At 46.4% G+C, this 14,841-nt stretch overlaps 1 protein-coding gene across 1 annotated transcript in view; it reads right to left on the bottom strand.

The window, feature by feature from the left end:
* ELP6 (elongator acetyltransferase complex subunit 6) overlaps nt 1-14,841 on the bottom strand; it is a 44,572-nt gene that overhangs the window by 12,165 nt on the left and 17,566 nt on the right. Inside the window, exons 4-5 of the mRNA XM_034759724.1 lie at nt 4,561-4,688; nt 2,845-3,037 (exon numbers count right to left, since the gene is read on the bottom strand). Of these exons, the coding sequence (XP_034615615.1) occupies nt 2,845-3,037; nt 4,561-4,688 (321 nt within the window). The remainder of the gene's footprint in view (nt 1-2,844; nt 3,038-4,560; nt 4,689-14,841) is intronic.

Here is a 14,841-nt window from a genome sequence, read left to right as displayed (position 1 = left end):
GTTTCACTATATATGCATCCGAAGAAGTGGGTTGTAGCCCACGAAAGCTTATGCTCTAATAAATTTGTTAGTCTCTAAGGTGCCACAAGTACTCCTAGTCTATTTTTGTGATCCAAACTATAGGCAATTGGGGGGAAGGGGAAAACACTGCATAAACAGTAAACGGTGAATTTGGTATTTTAAGATTCTTTCAGTAGTAATACTGTCAGGAGTTACTTGTACACAGATAAGGAGAACTTCTGAAATGTTACCTCAAGTCATGCATACTGTTTTTTGAGTGTGTGTGAATATAATCAACTTCAGAACTGTGCAAGTGATTGTTCCATTCCCATCCCAATCAATGGGAGTTATCCTGGAATTGACATTGACAACTGAGGAGCTATTTTCTCAAGAAACACTAGCTCTGGGAATCAATCTTTTATGCCTTTGATACTCAGTTTAAAAGTAGTGTAGATACAGAGTGTGACAGTGCAGTCTATATAATTTTATAAAAATATGCTAAAGAGGGAATATAATGTAACTGGAATATGCTTTATGCAAAAGGTCTTCTGTAAGGTATTATTACAAAGCTTATAATCTACTGAGTGATCATCCTATTTGTATAAATGTACCACTCTTGTATCTGAAACTAGAAATATGAAATATAACTCTGTGGGCCATTAATGGTGGTTTGGAATCTTGATGACTCCCATTAACCAGAACAATTGACTGCAGATGGCTGTTTTACCTGCAAGTCTTCCTGTATACGTGTGTGCTGGCAAGTGGGTAATGAAGTCTTGCAGTGACGTGATCATGTCACCTGAACTGGAATCCATCTTTAACCTGGTGTCTTTTCATTGAGAAGGAGGGGGTGGGAACCCAGAGAGGGACAAAGGATTTCTGCCTTATGCAAAAGATATATAAAGGGGTGGAACAGAACAAAGGGGGGAGAGGAGCCATCATGAAGAATTCCCTAGCTACCACCTGAGCTGGAACAAGAGCTGTACCAGGGGAAAGAATTGTGCCCAGACCTGGAAGGTGTCCAGTCTGAGGAAAAAACTTACTGAAGCATCTCTGAGGGTGAGATTATCTGTATTCAGTTTGATTAGACATAGATTTGCGCATTTTATTTTATTTTGCATGGTGACTTTGTTCTGTCTGTTACTACTTGGAACCACTTAAATCCTATTTTCTGTATTTAATAAAATCACTTTTTACTTATTAATTAACTCAGAGTATGTATTACTACCTGGGGGAGCAAACAACTGTGCATATCTCTCTATCAGTGTTATAGAGGGCAAACAATTTATGCGTTTACCCTGCATAAGCTTTATACAGGGTAAAACGGATTTATCTGCGGTTAGACCCCATTGGGAGTTGGGCACCTGAGAGTTAAAGACAGGAACACTGTTAGCTGCTTTCAGGTAAACCTGCAGCTTTGGGGCAAGTAATTCAGGCCCTGGGTCTTTGTCGGAGTAGACGGGAGTGTCTGGCTCAGCAAGACAGGGTGTTGGAGTCCTGAGCTGGCAGGAAAAGCAGGAGCAAAGGTAGTCTTGGCACATCGGGTGGCAGCTCCCAAGGGGGTTTCTGTGATCCAACCTGTCACACAAAGAATTCCTCTCTGGCTAACAGCATGTGAGAGACCAATTGTTGAAATGATATCTGAAGGGATCAGCACAGATGCTTTCAGGACTAACAAAAGAATGGCTCTGGAGCAGTGATCAAAGATCCTGAATGTTCTGGTCCCTGGAAACACACTGTTAAAACTCTGCATTTTCCTTTGATGACACATTGGGTGTGTGTGTATATAAAAGGAGAGAAATTTGGACTATGCGCCAACTGCCTTTTGTTTTATAACTTCATGCTTATACTATGAAATTCCTGATTGCAAGCTGTATATATTTTTTCCCCAATTAAAGTGAAACAGTTTAATCCAGGGAAGCTGAGACAGCTGTAACAGAACCAGCCTTTCTCCTTAGTGGGCACAGGGTGCAACGGTGCCGTTCAGTGATTACAAAGTTGACTTGTTTAAAATGCAGTGGGTGTGGGTTTTTCTTTCCTCCAACCTCCATCCTCAAGTTGTCCTCTTTCACATTCTGCTCTCAACTGGCCCTTTCGCCTAGTGAATCCATTTTTTCCATCAGAAGACTACTATCCCTTTAAAAATCATATGTATAGGAGCTTTCCCCCCTCCTCCCACTACTTTCCACTCTGGTCAGTGACAAAGCAGGACTTCATTTACTTTAGGGTCCTGCTGTGTCAAAAAACACCAAGGAACTTCAGCACAGGACACCTCACTCCTGTAATAAGACCAAATAAAGAGAATAGAAACTTCTCCTCCTTCCATCCAAGTAACAAAAGCACTTTACAACTGTTAACTTGTTATGCCTCAGTATCCCTAGGAGGAAGAAGGGTTACTCATCACTTTACTGACTACTGAAATGCAAACACCTCTGGGGTGGGACATGGCAAATGTTTAACAGCACACAGCAACACTACACAGCACTTTAGGACAGGATATGAACACTGTATCACATAGCTGCATCCTGGCACTTAAATACTATGGAGATGGGCACTCTGAAATATTTTTGTCTAGACTGAATTGAAACAGCAGAGGGAATTTGGGTAGATAGCCTGTAACTACCGGAGTTAGAATCTGGTCAGGATCCTAAAGGGGAAAGCCCCACCCATACAGGGAGCACCACAGGATCTGTAATGCCCACAAGCAGTCAGGAACTCTGCCCATCCCTATAGAGCACGGTGCCTGCTCACCCCTGCTCGCCAGCACTGACTCAGAGGGAAGAGCACCACCTAGCGACCCAAGCCGTAAAGTTACTGAACTTTGGGAACACTACACGACAGTACCTTTAACTGGGAGCACACTGCAACTCTGCAGTAATGGATGAAATCCAAAACATCAACCGGCCTCACACCCAGGCTGAGCAGGACGCTGAGATCATCCACCAGCAACACGGGGCATTTCCAGGAATCGCTACCAGAAGCCATCAGGGATGTCCGGACAAACTCATACATGGTTTTCAGGTTGGAGCCATCTTTGCTGGAAAGAGGAACAGGAGATTCTCACTTGGCCTGGTCTCAGCATGGTTTTTGTACTGCATTAGCTATCGCACGGAATCCAGCGGGGCTGGAAACTAGTGGGGGTCTGTCTACCTCAGCTGGAAGTTATACCTCCAGCTCCTCTGTAGACATGCTCATAGTTAAAGCAGTACACCCTATCTAATGCGGATGCAGTTATACCAGCAAAAATGTGCTTTGCACTGATACATGCACCTTGATACAGCTATAACTAGGGCCCTACCAAATTCAAGGCCGTGAAAAATGTGTCATGGACCGTGAAATCTGGTCTTTTGTACTTTTACCGTATACTATACAGATTTCACAGGGGAGACCAGCATTTCTCAAACTGGAGGTCCTGACCCAAAAAAGGATTGGGGGGTTTCACATGGTTATTGTAGGGGGTCGCAGTATTGCCACCCTTCCCTCTGCGCTGCCTTCAGAGCTGGGTGGCTGGCGTGCAGCCGCTGCTGGCCAGGTGCCCAGCTCTGAAGGCGGCGCCCCACCAGTAGCAGCGCAGCAATACCCTACCATGCCACCCTTACTTCTGCGCTGCTGCCTTCAGAGTTGGGTCAGGACCCCTGCAGTTACACCACCGTGAAATTTCAGATTTAAATATCTGAAATCATGAAATGTATGATTTTTTAAATCCTCTGACCCTGAAATTGGCCAAAATGGACCATGAATTTGGTAGGGCCCTAGCTATAATTGTACCCACACTAGTCGGGGGTCCCACTGCCTTAATTTAGTCTACTTCTAAACTAATACAATGGGACAAATGCAGTGTGTAGTCAAGTGTCTACAGAAACTGGCCTTTGGAGTTATACATCAGAAAGCAGTAATAGCAGATTGCTACTGCCAGGCTCTGTCTTTAGCTGCCTGGTGGCTTATACAGCTGAGCTTCAGATCGGAGAAAGATTCCCTTCTAATTAGCTCCTTAGTTTCAGTAATTCCCTCAGCACTTTGCAGCTTACTGGCAGACTAGAGTGTGCAAGGAAGGTAGGAAGAGAGGAGAGGGTGACCTCCCTTAGTCCTCAATGGAGGGAGGGATGGAGCACAGTCCCTCTCTCAGCAGCCAGAAGAGAGGGGAAAAGGGATCATCTTAGCAGTGTGGGTATTTCAGGGTTTGGATTCATTTCCATTTGCGAGTGTGAATTTAATGCCAGTGAGAATTGCTGGACTGACAGCCCATGAGACCAACTCATTCTATTTAGCCACACAACAGGTACGGCCTGGACAGCTGCAGTGCAAACAACACACGCACTGCCCAGCTCCTGTTGCCTGAGCCCTGCCCGGCTCAGGAGGGTTTGGGAGGGAGTTTAGTCCCACTCCTTTGCCTTACTGCTGTAATGTGAGGCCAGTTAGTGGTAGGGGTCATGCTGTTGTCTGTGATGCAGACACCGGTATACCAGGAACTAGACTGAGAGCTCAGCATCACAACAGGCGGCAACATTTCTAATCCCAAGAGTTACTGGCTGTCCCTCTTCCAAAGCCCCAGAGCTTTACCTTACAAACTGAAGGGGATTGGTCTGCCCCACATGCTGCTCCTCACCAAAAAAGACGTCAAAGCAGGATTTCAGGCCTTCCAAGAACACAAGCTGTCCCCGCTCTTTTGCTGCGGTCAGACTGACTCCCTGGAGGAGGGGGAAAGATTGTCTTACACAAGCAAACAGCTGCAGAAGAATGATGCCAGTGGACTCCCAAGTGGATTTGTGGCCTATTTTGATAAAGTCTCATCTAAACATGCTAATAAAGCCAATACCCAGCAGGATCTTGCACAGCTACTCAGTCTGACAGGTCTGTTTCACACATTGCTGGACACATTTACCTTCCCGTGTTTCCAGCAGACGGTCCCAAAGAACAGTCAGGAATAGCAACACCCAGACACGGAAGCCTTCGGTGGCTTTTCAGGTTCACAGAACCTTAAAAACCACACTAATTAAATGGGTCCTCACATCATCCCAGGGAAGTAGGTGGCATCATTGTTATCTTACAGCTGGGGAAGCCAGAGACTTGTCCAAAGCCAGAGTGTGGGTTTAAAAGCCCAGATTAGAATCTAGGCATGCCTGCTCCCCATTCTGTGCTGAGACAGGCTCTCCTTCCGCACTCTCTACTGCTTCACATGCAAGAACACTTGCTCTTTGTACCTCTCCTTTTGGCAGCAGGAGGATCAGGGCATTTTAGCACTAGCTCTCTGTGAACCCAGCCTGACTAGATCTTGCGTCAAGCAGTCTCTAAACTTCCCAAGACAGGGTCTGGGATGGGGAGAAAGGAGGAATGACTGAGAAGGTCACAAAACTCTCCTCTACACCCAGCGCTCTGTAACTGCCCCCCCGGCCAGATGTGCACCACGCAAACCCTGCACTCAGTCAGGGCTCCAGAGACAAGCCAGTAACCCTTGAAGGGAGGCAGCCATTGTATGCAGTAACAAGGTTATGGAAGGTGGAGCTTTTGGCTATCTCAGGGCTTCCTACAGCACCCAGCAGCATGGTATCCAAGAGCGGATATTGTACTTTCCCACGTCTGAGCTCATCATTTCCCCCAAGTGCTCTGCTGTGAACAGTTCATTCATCTGGCCTTCAAGGACGGTGGACGACTTACAATTGCCACCTTCTTGCAACATTTTTTAGCCATCACTGTGGCAACAACAGTCACTTGGCAACATTAATTCGTCCAACCTAGCTACCACCCACAAGCCAGGTGTGCCTGCCGTTACGGAGAGCACGGTAAACAGGCCAACCCAGTAGCTGGGCGGTTTATAGAAAGTAAAAATACATCCGAGATTACTCTGCTGTTCCTGCCCTGGCAGGGTTCCTATCCAGTCCTGTGCTTTACCACCCAAGCCCTGCCTCAAATACTTTGGGATTCTTGGCAGCTGCTGGAGAGGAATTATTATTACAATTAAGTCTCCATTTACATGGGTTCCCAGGCACAACACTTTATGTTACTTCAACTGTAATATTTCTTCTATAGCACCTTCCAAGAATCTCAAAGTGCTTGACAAACACTGATTATCTGGCATCACAACAACCATTATCTGTTTTACCATGAGGAAACTGAGGCAGCAGAGACCAAACTGATCACTGGTGTAACTCTATTGGTTTCACGGGACTTCTATAATCAGAAGTAAATTTGGTCCAGACTCTGATTTTCAGGTGTCCAGAGCACCTGCAGCTCCCACGGACATCAACTGGTGTTACAAAAAGCCCCGCACTTTTCAAAGTCAGGCCTCAGGGGACTTGCCCATGAAGTCAAAGTCAACACCAGAGCCAGGACAAAAGGTCCCAGTCTCCTGCGTCCCAGTCCATTGTTTAACTCTGGAACATCCCCCTTCCCTTTATCAATTTGGCTCTCTTTTGTGGAGTACATTGTAGCTGCCTGGCGTATTCCTCTCTGGTTCGCTCTGTTCTGGGGGGAAATCCAGCACTTGTTACAGCCATAATCAACAAAGCTATTTCAGTAACACGTGTTCTTCTATCAGCTCGTTTCAGGAGCACCTTTTCTAGCCATAAGATTTTTACGCACTGATCCGACTATACTTTTTAAATGAAGGTTGCTCCACCAGGGGGAGAGAGGAAAATTAGTGCAGAAGTTTTTCAGTGTTTCGGCTCACTAGAAATTGGGTTGCTAATCAGTACAATAGGCAGCTAGAGGAGAGAGGATAAGATAGAAAGTTTACCAAAGGGTGCAGCAAGCCTTGTTTCACTATGGCATTGCTCAATACTCACAACGGGCAAGCCAGGCTAGGATTGGTTCATTCGTGAATGCTAGGAGAGAGATACACGAGTAGGCCTGGCGTATGTTGACAAGAACAATGGTAGCTGTAATGTAGTGAGGAAGATTGCTTCTTTTCTTAGATGAGTGTGTCTGTACATCTACCTGAGAGAATTGCTGAAATCCTCGAGGCAGGAGTCCCAGGAGAGATGAGATCCAGAGGCAGACATTCAATTTGTGAAGTTTCTAGTGTGCACAGTAGGGAAAAGGGTAAAAATAGCTATGTTCCTACATCCTTAGTTAACTGCTTAATAAGCATTGTATATCATCTGAACCTCACAACGCTCCTAGGAAGCTATCCTCATTTAACAGACGGGGAAACAAACAGAGAGATGCAGTGATTTGCTCAAGGTTACGCAGCAAGGTCAGTGGCCAAGGCAGGGATAGACCCGTGTCTCCTGATTTCTAGCACCATGCTACAGCTAACCCCTCCCTTATTAGGTAATCAAAATTTAGGCTGCAACATGGTAGATTTCAGCTTTTTTCGCTTTCTTATTTGGAAAAGCTAGTGTGAGTGTCTGGTCTGTAAGAGATGTTCACTACAAGAGACTAGTTCCCACTGTTTTGGAAGCTTGGCATTTTCCCAAAAGACCCTATCACAGAGGGCAGCAGTGGGAGAGAAGGGACAAGGTTTCGCCAGATAAGGAGGAGGTCATTTCCAGGAAGGCTAACCTCACATTCTCTTCTTTGTGGATGCACTCCTTCAGAGCTTATCGGCTGCCACATGTGCACTGCTAGTGATCTGAGAGACAGGTCTGCACAGCTTCCTTTCCCAGCTGGGAAGAGAATGTCATTCATCAATGCAGATGCCAGACAAGGACTGTACAAGGGAGTATAGAAAATGTGGCTTTGGTGCAACATTTTCCATCACTGCCAGTTGACAGGGTTGGAAATTTTGACAAATACCTTAATCTAGTGAAGGCTACTGGGGGTGTCCGATAAGTAGCAGATTCAGATTAATCTTTTTCCTTGCATTAAATCAGCCCTGACTCTGCCGTTCACTGAGACAAGCTAATCTTCCTGGACAAATTTCTGGAAAGAAATCATTCAAACCCATGGCTAGAATCTTGGCTGTGATTTTGCAATCAGTCGAAGGGAAGGGGCTCTTCGTTTAAAGAACAGGATTGTTCTTTTCAAAGTGGCCCTTTCGTTTTCAGCACAGGCACACTGTGCAGGGTTGACCAACAAAATGTTTCAGTTTGTATCATAAGAATGGCCTTACTGGGTCAGGCCAATGTTCCATCTAGACCAGTATACTGTTTTCCGATAGCGGCCATCTCACACATGCTTCATCTAATCCTCACTGTCCTCTCACTTTTCACATTCTCCCAGGAGAGACAGATCACAGCAACTCTCATTAGTAGCGCGCACACACACACACACACACACACACACACTCTCTCTCTCTCTCTGGCTGGCACACAGCTGCAGATTTCCTCCCTTTGGCTGGGAATCACTCCTTGTCACACCCAGCACAGGGCCGGCAGATTCCACCAGAGGCTGATTTGGACTCAAAAAGTGTGGAAATCCAGCTTGCAGATGATATTTACCCACTAGAATCCTGCCAAGAAAACAGGGTGGGAATGGAAATCTTACTGAAGCCTATTATGCAACTACGAAGTCACATCAAGGAAAAACCAATTTCCAGGCCAAAAAAAACCCCCAAACAAACATTCTATTACATGACAGATGGAAACAACTAAAAACCCTACGTGAAACATAGTTAGTTGCCACCCACTTGATAAACTGCTGAGCTGCATTAAAAAACCCTGAGTAATCATATGCTAGTTAGTCCAATGTCAATCCTGGGTTAATTTGGGATGCCATCAACAAAGAATTGGAGGGCAGAACCTAAAAATACAATTAATGCCAGTCAGCTTGGTTTCATGGAAGGTAGGTCTTATCAAACAAACATGTTGGGGCGGAGGTGCCAGGATTACAGGTTTAGATGATAAAAACAACTGTGTGGATATAGTATACTTGGATTTTCCCAAAGCTTGATTTAGTTACCACATGACACATTGATTAAAAAAAAAAAAAATAGGGCACATATTACATTCAGATGATTAAAAACTGGGTCACTGATAGATCTCAAAATGTAGTTGCCAGCTGGAGATATCAATGAACGAAGCTGTTTTTAGCAGGGGATCCAGGGATCGGTTCATGGTCCAATGCTACTTAATATTTTTACCAACGATTAGACAATGTTATCAAATCTTCACTGGTAAAGTTTGCAGATGACACAGATTGATGAGGTAGCGTATAACGAGGAGAACAGGTTACTGTTACAGAGTGATCTGAATTGCCTAGTTAAGCGGTCACAATCCAACAAAATGCATTTTAATACAGCCAAATACAAGGTAGTACACCTGCAGGTTCTATCTACAGGAAGGCAGACTCGGCCCAAGTCTACCCTACAAATTGTGGTCAATGCAAGTATTGTCAGCATACAGCCACCACAGTTAGTATATTGCTCAAACACGTGCATACTTGGCTCCTTGCATTGGCACAGCACGTACTCACCAGGAGTGCCTGTGGCAATGTACACTCTGGTGTCCTATGTGCAATTTGTTATCATGTGGCGCACTGTCTTTTGGGATATTTTTGCAATGCATGATGTGGCAGAAACGAGTTGCACGGGGATGACTGGGAGCTAGGCGTCAAGCTCTCACCATGCAACTTTCTCCATCCCATATTACTATTCATAGCCCATAATTTTGGTGCCTTTTTTTCCAAGTCCCACAGACCCACGCGGAACCTCTTGCTGTCTATCATCTCTGACAGAAGGACGGCGCCTACACAGCTCTACGCTGTTGTCACGAGCATTGCAAACACAGTTGAATGATCTTCTAGTATTTGCAGAGCTGCAAGAAGAAATGCAGCTGCTCCATGAACCCCTCCAGCAATCTTTGAACTGGTTTTCGCTATGACAATTTTTGTGGAGGACAGATTGCTGTAGGACATAGCGAAAACCAGTTCAAAGATTGCTGGAGGGGTTCACGGAGCAGCTGCAGACAGTGGAGTGCCACTTTTGGGCTGGAGAAACGAGCACTGACTGGTGGGGATTGCATCGTAATGCAGGCTTGGGATGACAAGCAGTTGCTGCAGAACTTTCAGGTGCGCAAGGCCACGTTTCTGGACCTGCGTGCCGAGCTTGCCCCAGCCCTCCAGTGGAGGGAGACCAGAATGAGAACTGCGTTGACAGTGGAGAAGCAAGCGGCAATCACACTGTGGAAGGTAGCAAAGCCAGATTGCTACCAGTCAGTGGGAAATCATTTGGGAATTGGAAAATCCACCATGGGGGCCATTGTCATGGAAGTGTGTAGTCCATGAATCATCTCCTGCTATGCAGGACTGTGACTCCTGGCAACGTGCAGGACATAGCGGATGGATCTGCAGCAATGGCGTTTCCGAACTGCAATGGGGAGATAGGTGATATGCATATGCCTATTTTGGCACCAGCACATCTTGCCCACAGAGTACACCAACAGAAAGGCCTGCTTTTCTCTGGTTATGCAAGTGCTGGTGGATCACCAGGGAGCTTCACTAACATCAAAGCTGGCTGATCAGGTGAGGTGCATGAGGCTCTCATTTTTAAGAACGTAGGACCGTTCAGAAAGATGCAAACAGGGACATTAATTCCCAAGCGGCAGATTTCCATTGGCGACGTTGAAATGCCAATAATGATCCTGGGGGACTCAGCCTACCCCTTGCTCCTCTGGCTCATGAAGCCATACACCGGCCACCTCGACAGCCCCAAGGAAAGATTCAGCTCCTCGCTCAGAGGTGCAGAGTGATGGGTGAAGGTGTTTTTCGTCGATAGAAGGGATGCTGGTGTTGTTTACTCACAAGATTGGATCTCAGTGAAAAAAAAAAAATCCCATTGTTTACAGCTGTCTGCTGTGTCCTGCATAATAGCTGTGAGGCAAAGGGGGAAAAGCTGCCTCCAGCGTGGACATGGAGCGGCTGTCTGCTGAGTTTGAACAGCCAGACACAAGGACTATTGGAAGGTTGTGCCAAGGTGGAGCTATGCAGCTGAGGGAAGCCTTGAAAAACCACTTTAACAGTCAGCCACAGTAATGTGGTGTGCTAGACAATGCCAAACTGGCCCTGACATTTTGGGGCCTGTTAGGGACTGTGTGCACTAAGCACCCCATCTATGAATATAACACTGGCACTGGACCTATTCATTGTGCACTGCTTGCTGTACATTTATTACTATACACTGGGTTTGTCACTGATCCTATGAGTTCTATCGCACCGCACAACAACCAATGTGTGCTTTCACTTCCACTAGGCATCCTACAGTTTATGTCGTGAAGTCATAAAGAAGAGTTATTTTTCCAAAAATAGAATTTTATTGAATAACAAAACCAGTGCAAAAAAACATCTGTGTAATTAAAAACAAATACATTAAAAACATTTGAAACAAATTAACAGGACAGAATTTAACAAGAGGAAAGAACATTGATGTCCATTTCAGACCATTCTGGTGACACATATAGCACCCATGGCTCTCACAGGCCAGTGTTTGTGAAGCTGTCCTTATGGTCCCCAGGCGTGGTGTGGAAGGGATGCATCCCCTGACGTCATGAAGAAATTTGGGGTGGGGGTGGTAAGGAAATGCTACAATGGTGTTCTCCATTGACTGCAAAGAGAAGTGAGCCCCTGCTTTCTGAACCACCTGCGGGACAACAAGAGTCTGCAGCATCTGAGTTTGTTGCTGAAGAAGCCCTATCATATCCAGGTGCCTCTCCTTCTCCTTTTCTTGCTGGGACTTTCTCCAGTCTACTTTCTTTCTTTCTTTCTCCATAGTGTCTACAACATTCATCCTCCATGCCATGTGCTCACGGTCTGATGCAGCTCTGGCTTGCAGAACATCTCCTCCCAAGTCCTCTTCTTTCTCCTCCTTGTCATGGTCAGGTGTTCCATGGGTTTGGAGGTGGCACCCCCTTTAAGGCCACAACGGCAGAAGCTAGAGATAAAGCAGGCAGAAGAATCATATTTATAGTCACAGCAGAGAGCGGAAGTGAAGTTTTTGAACTCCTTTGCCTTGTTCCCCGAAAGTTTTAAATGAGACATGCTTATTGACATTACAGTTTTGGAGCACCTCAGCACAGCACTGCGGTGGTGATTTTAGTCAATTTTCCCTTCCTGAGGGTAACAAAGGCACAGAGAATACAGCTGTGGTGGTGTCCCAAAGCCCCCCAGGTCCATAGGCCGCTAGCCCATTTACTGCAATGGTGCTTGCTGAAGTCATCATGGAGTGGCATGGGAAAATGTCCTACCACAGAGGAAGAAACAAGACTGCCATCTGTAGAAACCTTCAGGAGAGGAGCAGTGTACCTCCATAAAAGTTTCATTGCGATCTCTCAGGAGGATTCAGGGGACATCCCTGTGCACATAAACAAACTGTTCCGCATGTCCTTCCCTCCGCCTAACCGCACAAGGGAACGAAAAGCAGAAAATTCTTCTTCTATTTGTTGTACTGCTACTTCTTTAACTAGGAACAAATAAAAGAAAAGTTGAACCCTGTGTTCTGTACGTTGGGGTCAGGAGCCAACTGTACATTTAAACACGGTAATGGACAATGCATTCACACACTTACCCAAGGTTCCTCCCCTTGCATCGGGCACGCCCACTGGGACTAGCTAGACTGTGGGGGAGTCTCAAACAGATCCTGGCTCACAGCATAGCTGGATCTCCTGGTCACTTGTCCCCCATCCTCTTCCTTCTCCTCACTGGTCACAGCAAGGGTCTGTATCTCAGGCTCCTCAGAGGAATCCATGGCGCTCTGCAGGGTGTTGGTGGGGTCTGCACCAAGTATGGTATGCAACTCGTCATAAAACCAGGAGATCTGTGGCTCAGCACCAGATCAACTGTTGGCTTCCCTGACCTCTTGGTACGCCTGCTGCAGTTCCTTTGCTTTCACATGGCACTGCTGCTGATCCCTGTCATACCCCTTCGCCTGCCTTCCCCCTGCAATCTGCTCATAGATGTCCATGTTTCTACAACTGCTCCATACTCACACCTGCACAGCCTCTTTTCGCCACATGCCTAAGAGATCCCATACCTCCTGTCTTCCCCAGACAGGAGCACGTCTACAGCATGTAACCAGCATTGTTGGCTGGGCAGTTGCACACAAAGAAGAAGGAGCTGCTAGCTGTGCTCCCCAAGTTGGGCAATCAGAAAAATTCACAGAGTTTTTAAATGGGGGGAGAGAGGGCTCTTGGTGTCTGTGACCTCTGGGCCATGGAGTTCACAACTATGACCAGAGCAGTCACTGTCTGACATTGTGGAACAGCTGTGAGAGGACCGTTAGGGTCGACATAGGTCACAAAGTGTCTGCACTCCTACTGCATCGACCAATGACTGCATGTCATTCAGGGAGGTGGTTTTACTGTGTCACTGTCATAGGGCACTTCCATTGCCGGGAGCCAAATTTGAGTCAATGCAAGGCAACTTGTCGACCTAACTTTGTAGTGTAGACCAGGCCTCTCTCTTGGGAAGCAGTGACTCCGAGAAGGACTTAGGGATTATCTTAGATAATCACCTCAACATGAGCTCTCAGTACAAGGCTGTGGCAAAAGGGGCTAACGCAATCCCTGGATGTGTAAGAAGGGAAATATCAAGTAGAGGAAGAGAAGTGATCTTGCCTCTGTACACTGCATTAGTAAGACTGCTACTAGGATACCGTGTCCAGTTCTGGTGTCCATACTTCAAGAAGGAGGGCCACAAACATTTTCCAGGGACTGGAAAACAAGCCCTACAGTGTGAGGCTTAAGGAGTCCAACTTATTCAGCTTACTGAAGAGAAGGCTGAGAGGTGACATGATCACTGCGTACAGGTACTAACACATGGACGAGAGAGCTGATGGTGGGGGGCTTTCCAACCTTGCTAAAGAAGGCATAGCGAGGTCCAATGTCTGAACCTTGAAGTTGGACAAATTCAACCTTGAAATAAGATGCAGTTTCCCAGCAGGGAGGGTGATCAGACACTGGAACAGCTTACCAGGGGTGGTGGTGGAGTCCCCATCACTTGGAGCCTTTAAGGCAAGATTAGAAATCTTTCTAAAAGATATGCTTTAATCCAGCTTCTTGGAGAAATTCTGGGGGGGCCTCAAGCTGGATGGTCATGAGAATTCCTTCTGGCCTTGGAATCTACGAACCCTCCTGTTCACTGCCTTCCTTCATGGGCCAGGGGAGAATAGAATTGCCTTCATTGCCCTTAACAAGCTCATAATGTTTGCAGCTCTGCTTAAAGACCATGGCTTCATCCTGCGAGGATGAGGAAAGACGTTTTTTCCCTGAAGCACAATTAGCCAGATGTATTCTGGGTTTGTTTCTCTTCACCTTCCTCAGAAGCATGAGAGATTGGCCACAGCTGGAGATGGGAGACTGGACGGGGTGGACCAGTGCTCTGATTAGGTACAGAGAATCCTGTCTAGATGCCTGGCTGCCATGTCATTCTCACGTGTTCAGGGTCAAACCAATGCCTTCCCGAATCCAAATCTGTCTATTTACCCCCAGCTCAGATTCACAGAGACCTTGGGGGGGGTTTCACCTTCCTCTGCATCATGGGCCAAGGATTGCCAGCTGGGATAACCGGGCAGATCACACCTAATCAATTCCCTCCCATTGCAGGGATCTCAGGCACTTGGTGGCACCTTGATCTCTCCTGTTCTCTGCCTGTCTCCTGAGGTCTGAAACGCTTCAGTAGAATTAAAATTTTTGGGCTCAACATAGAGGTATCTGGGTAAAATAGAACGGCATGTGCTATTTAATGGCCCTCCATGGTCTCACTGTGTGAGGTACTACGTCATATACAAAAACCGCAATCCCTGCCCCCAAAGAGCTTACAAAACCATACTGATTTCAATGATGCTGCTCCCCTGGATGTATTCAGAATCTCGTCTGCAGACTTTAAATGACCAGAACAAGTTTCCACGCCTTTTTCTCTGGTAAAAAGCTGATACCAGTCAAGGAGAGGGAGCAGGTCTCTGCTGTTACTTGT

Source organism: Trachemys scripta, chromosome 2, assembly GCF_013100865.1.
Source record: "Trachemys scripta elegans isolate TJP31775 chromosome 2, CAS_Tse_1.0, whole genome shotgun sequence".
NCBI lineage: Eukaryota > Metazoa > Chordata > Testudines > Emydidae > Trachemys > Trachemys scripta.
This window is presented reverse-complemented; position numbering and strand designations above follow the sequence as displayed.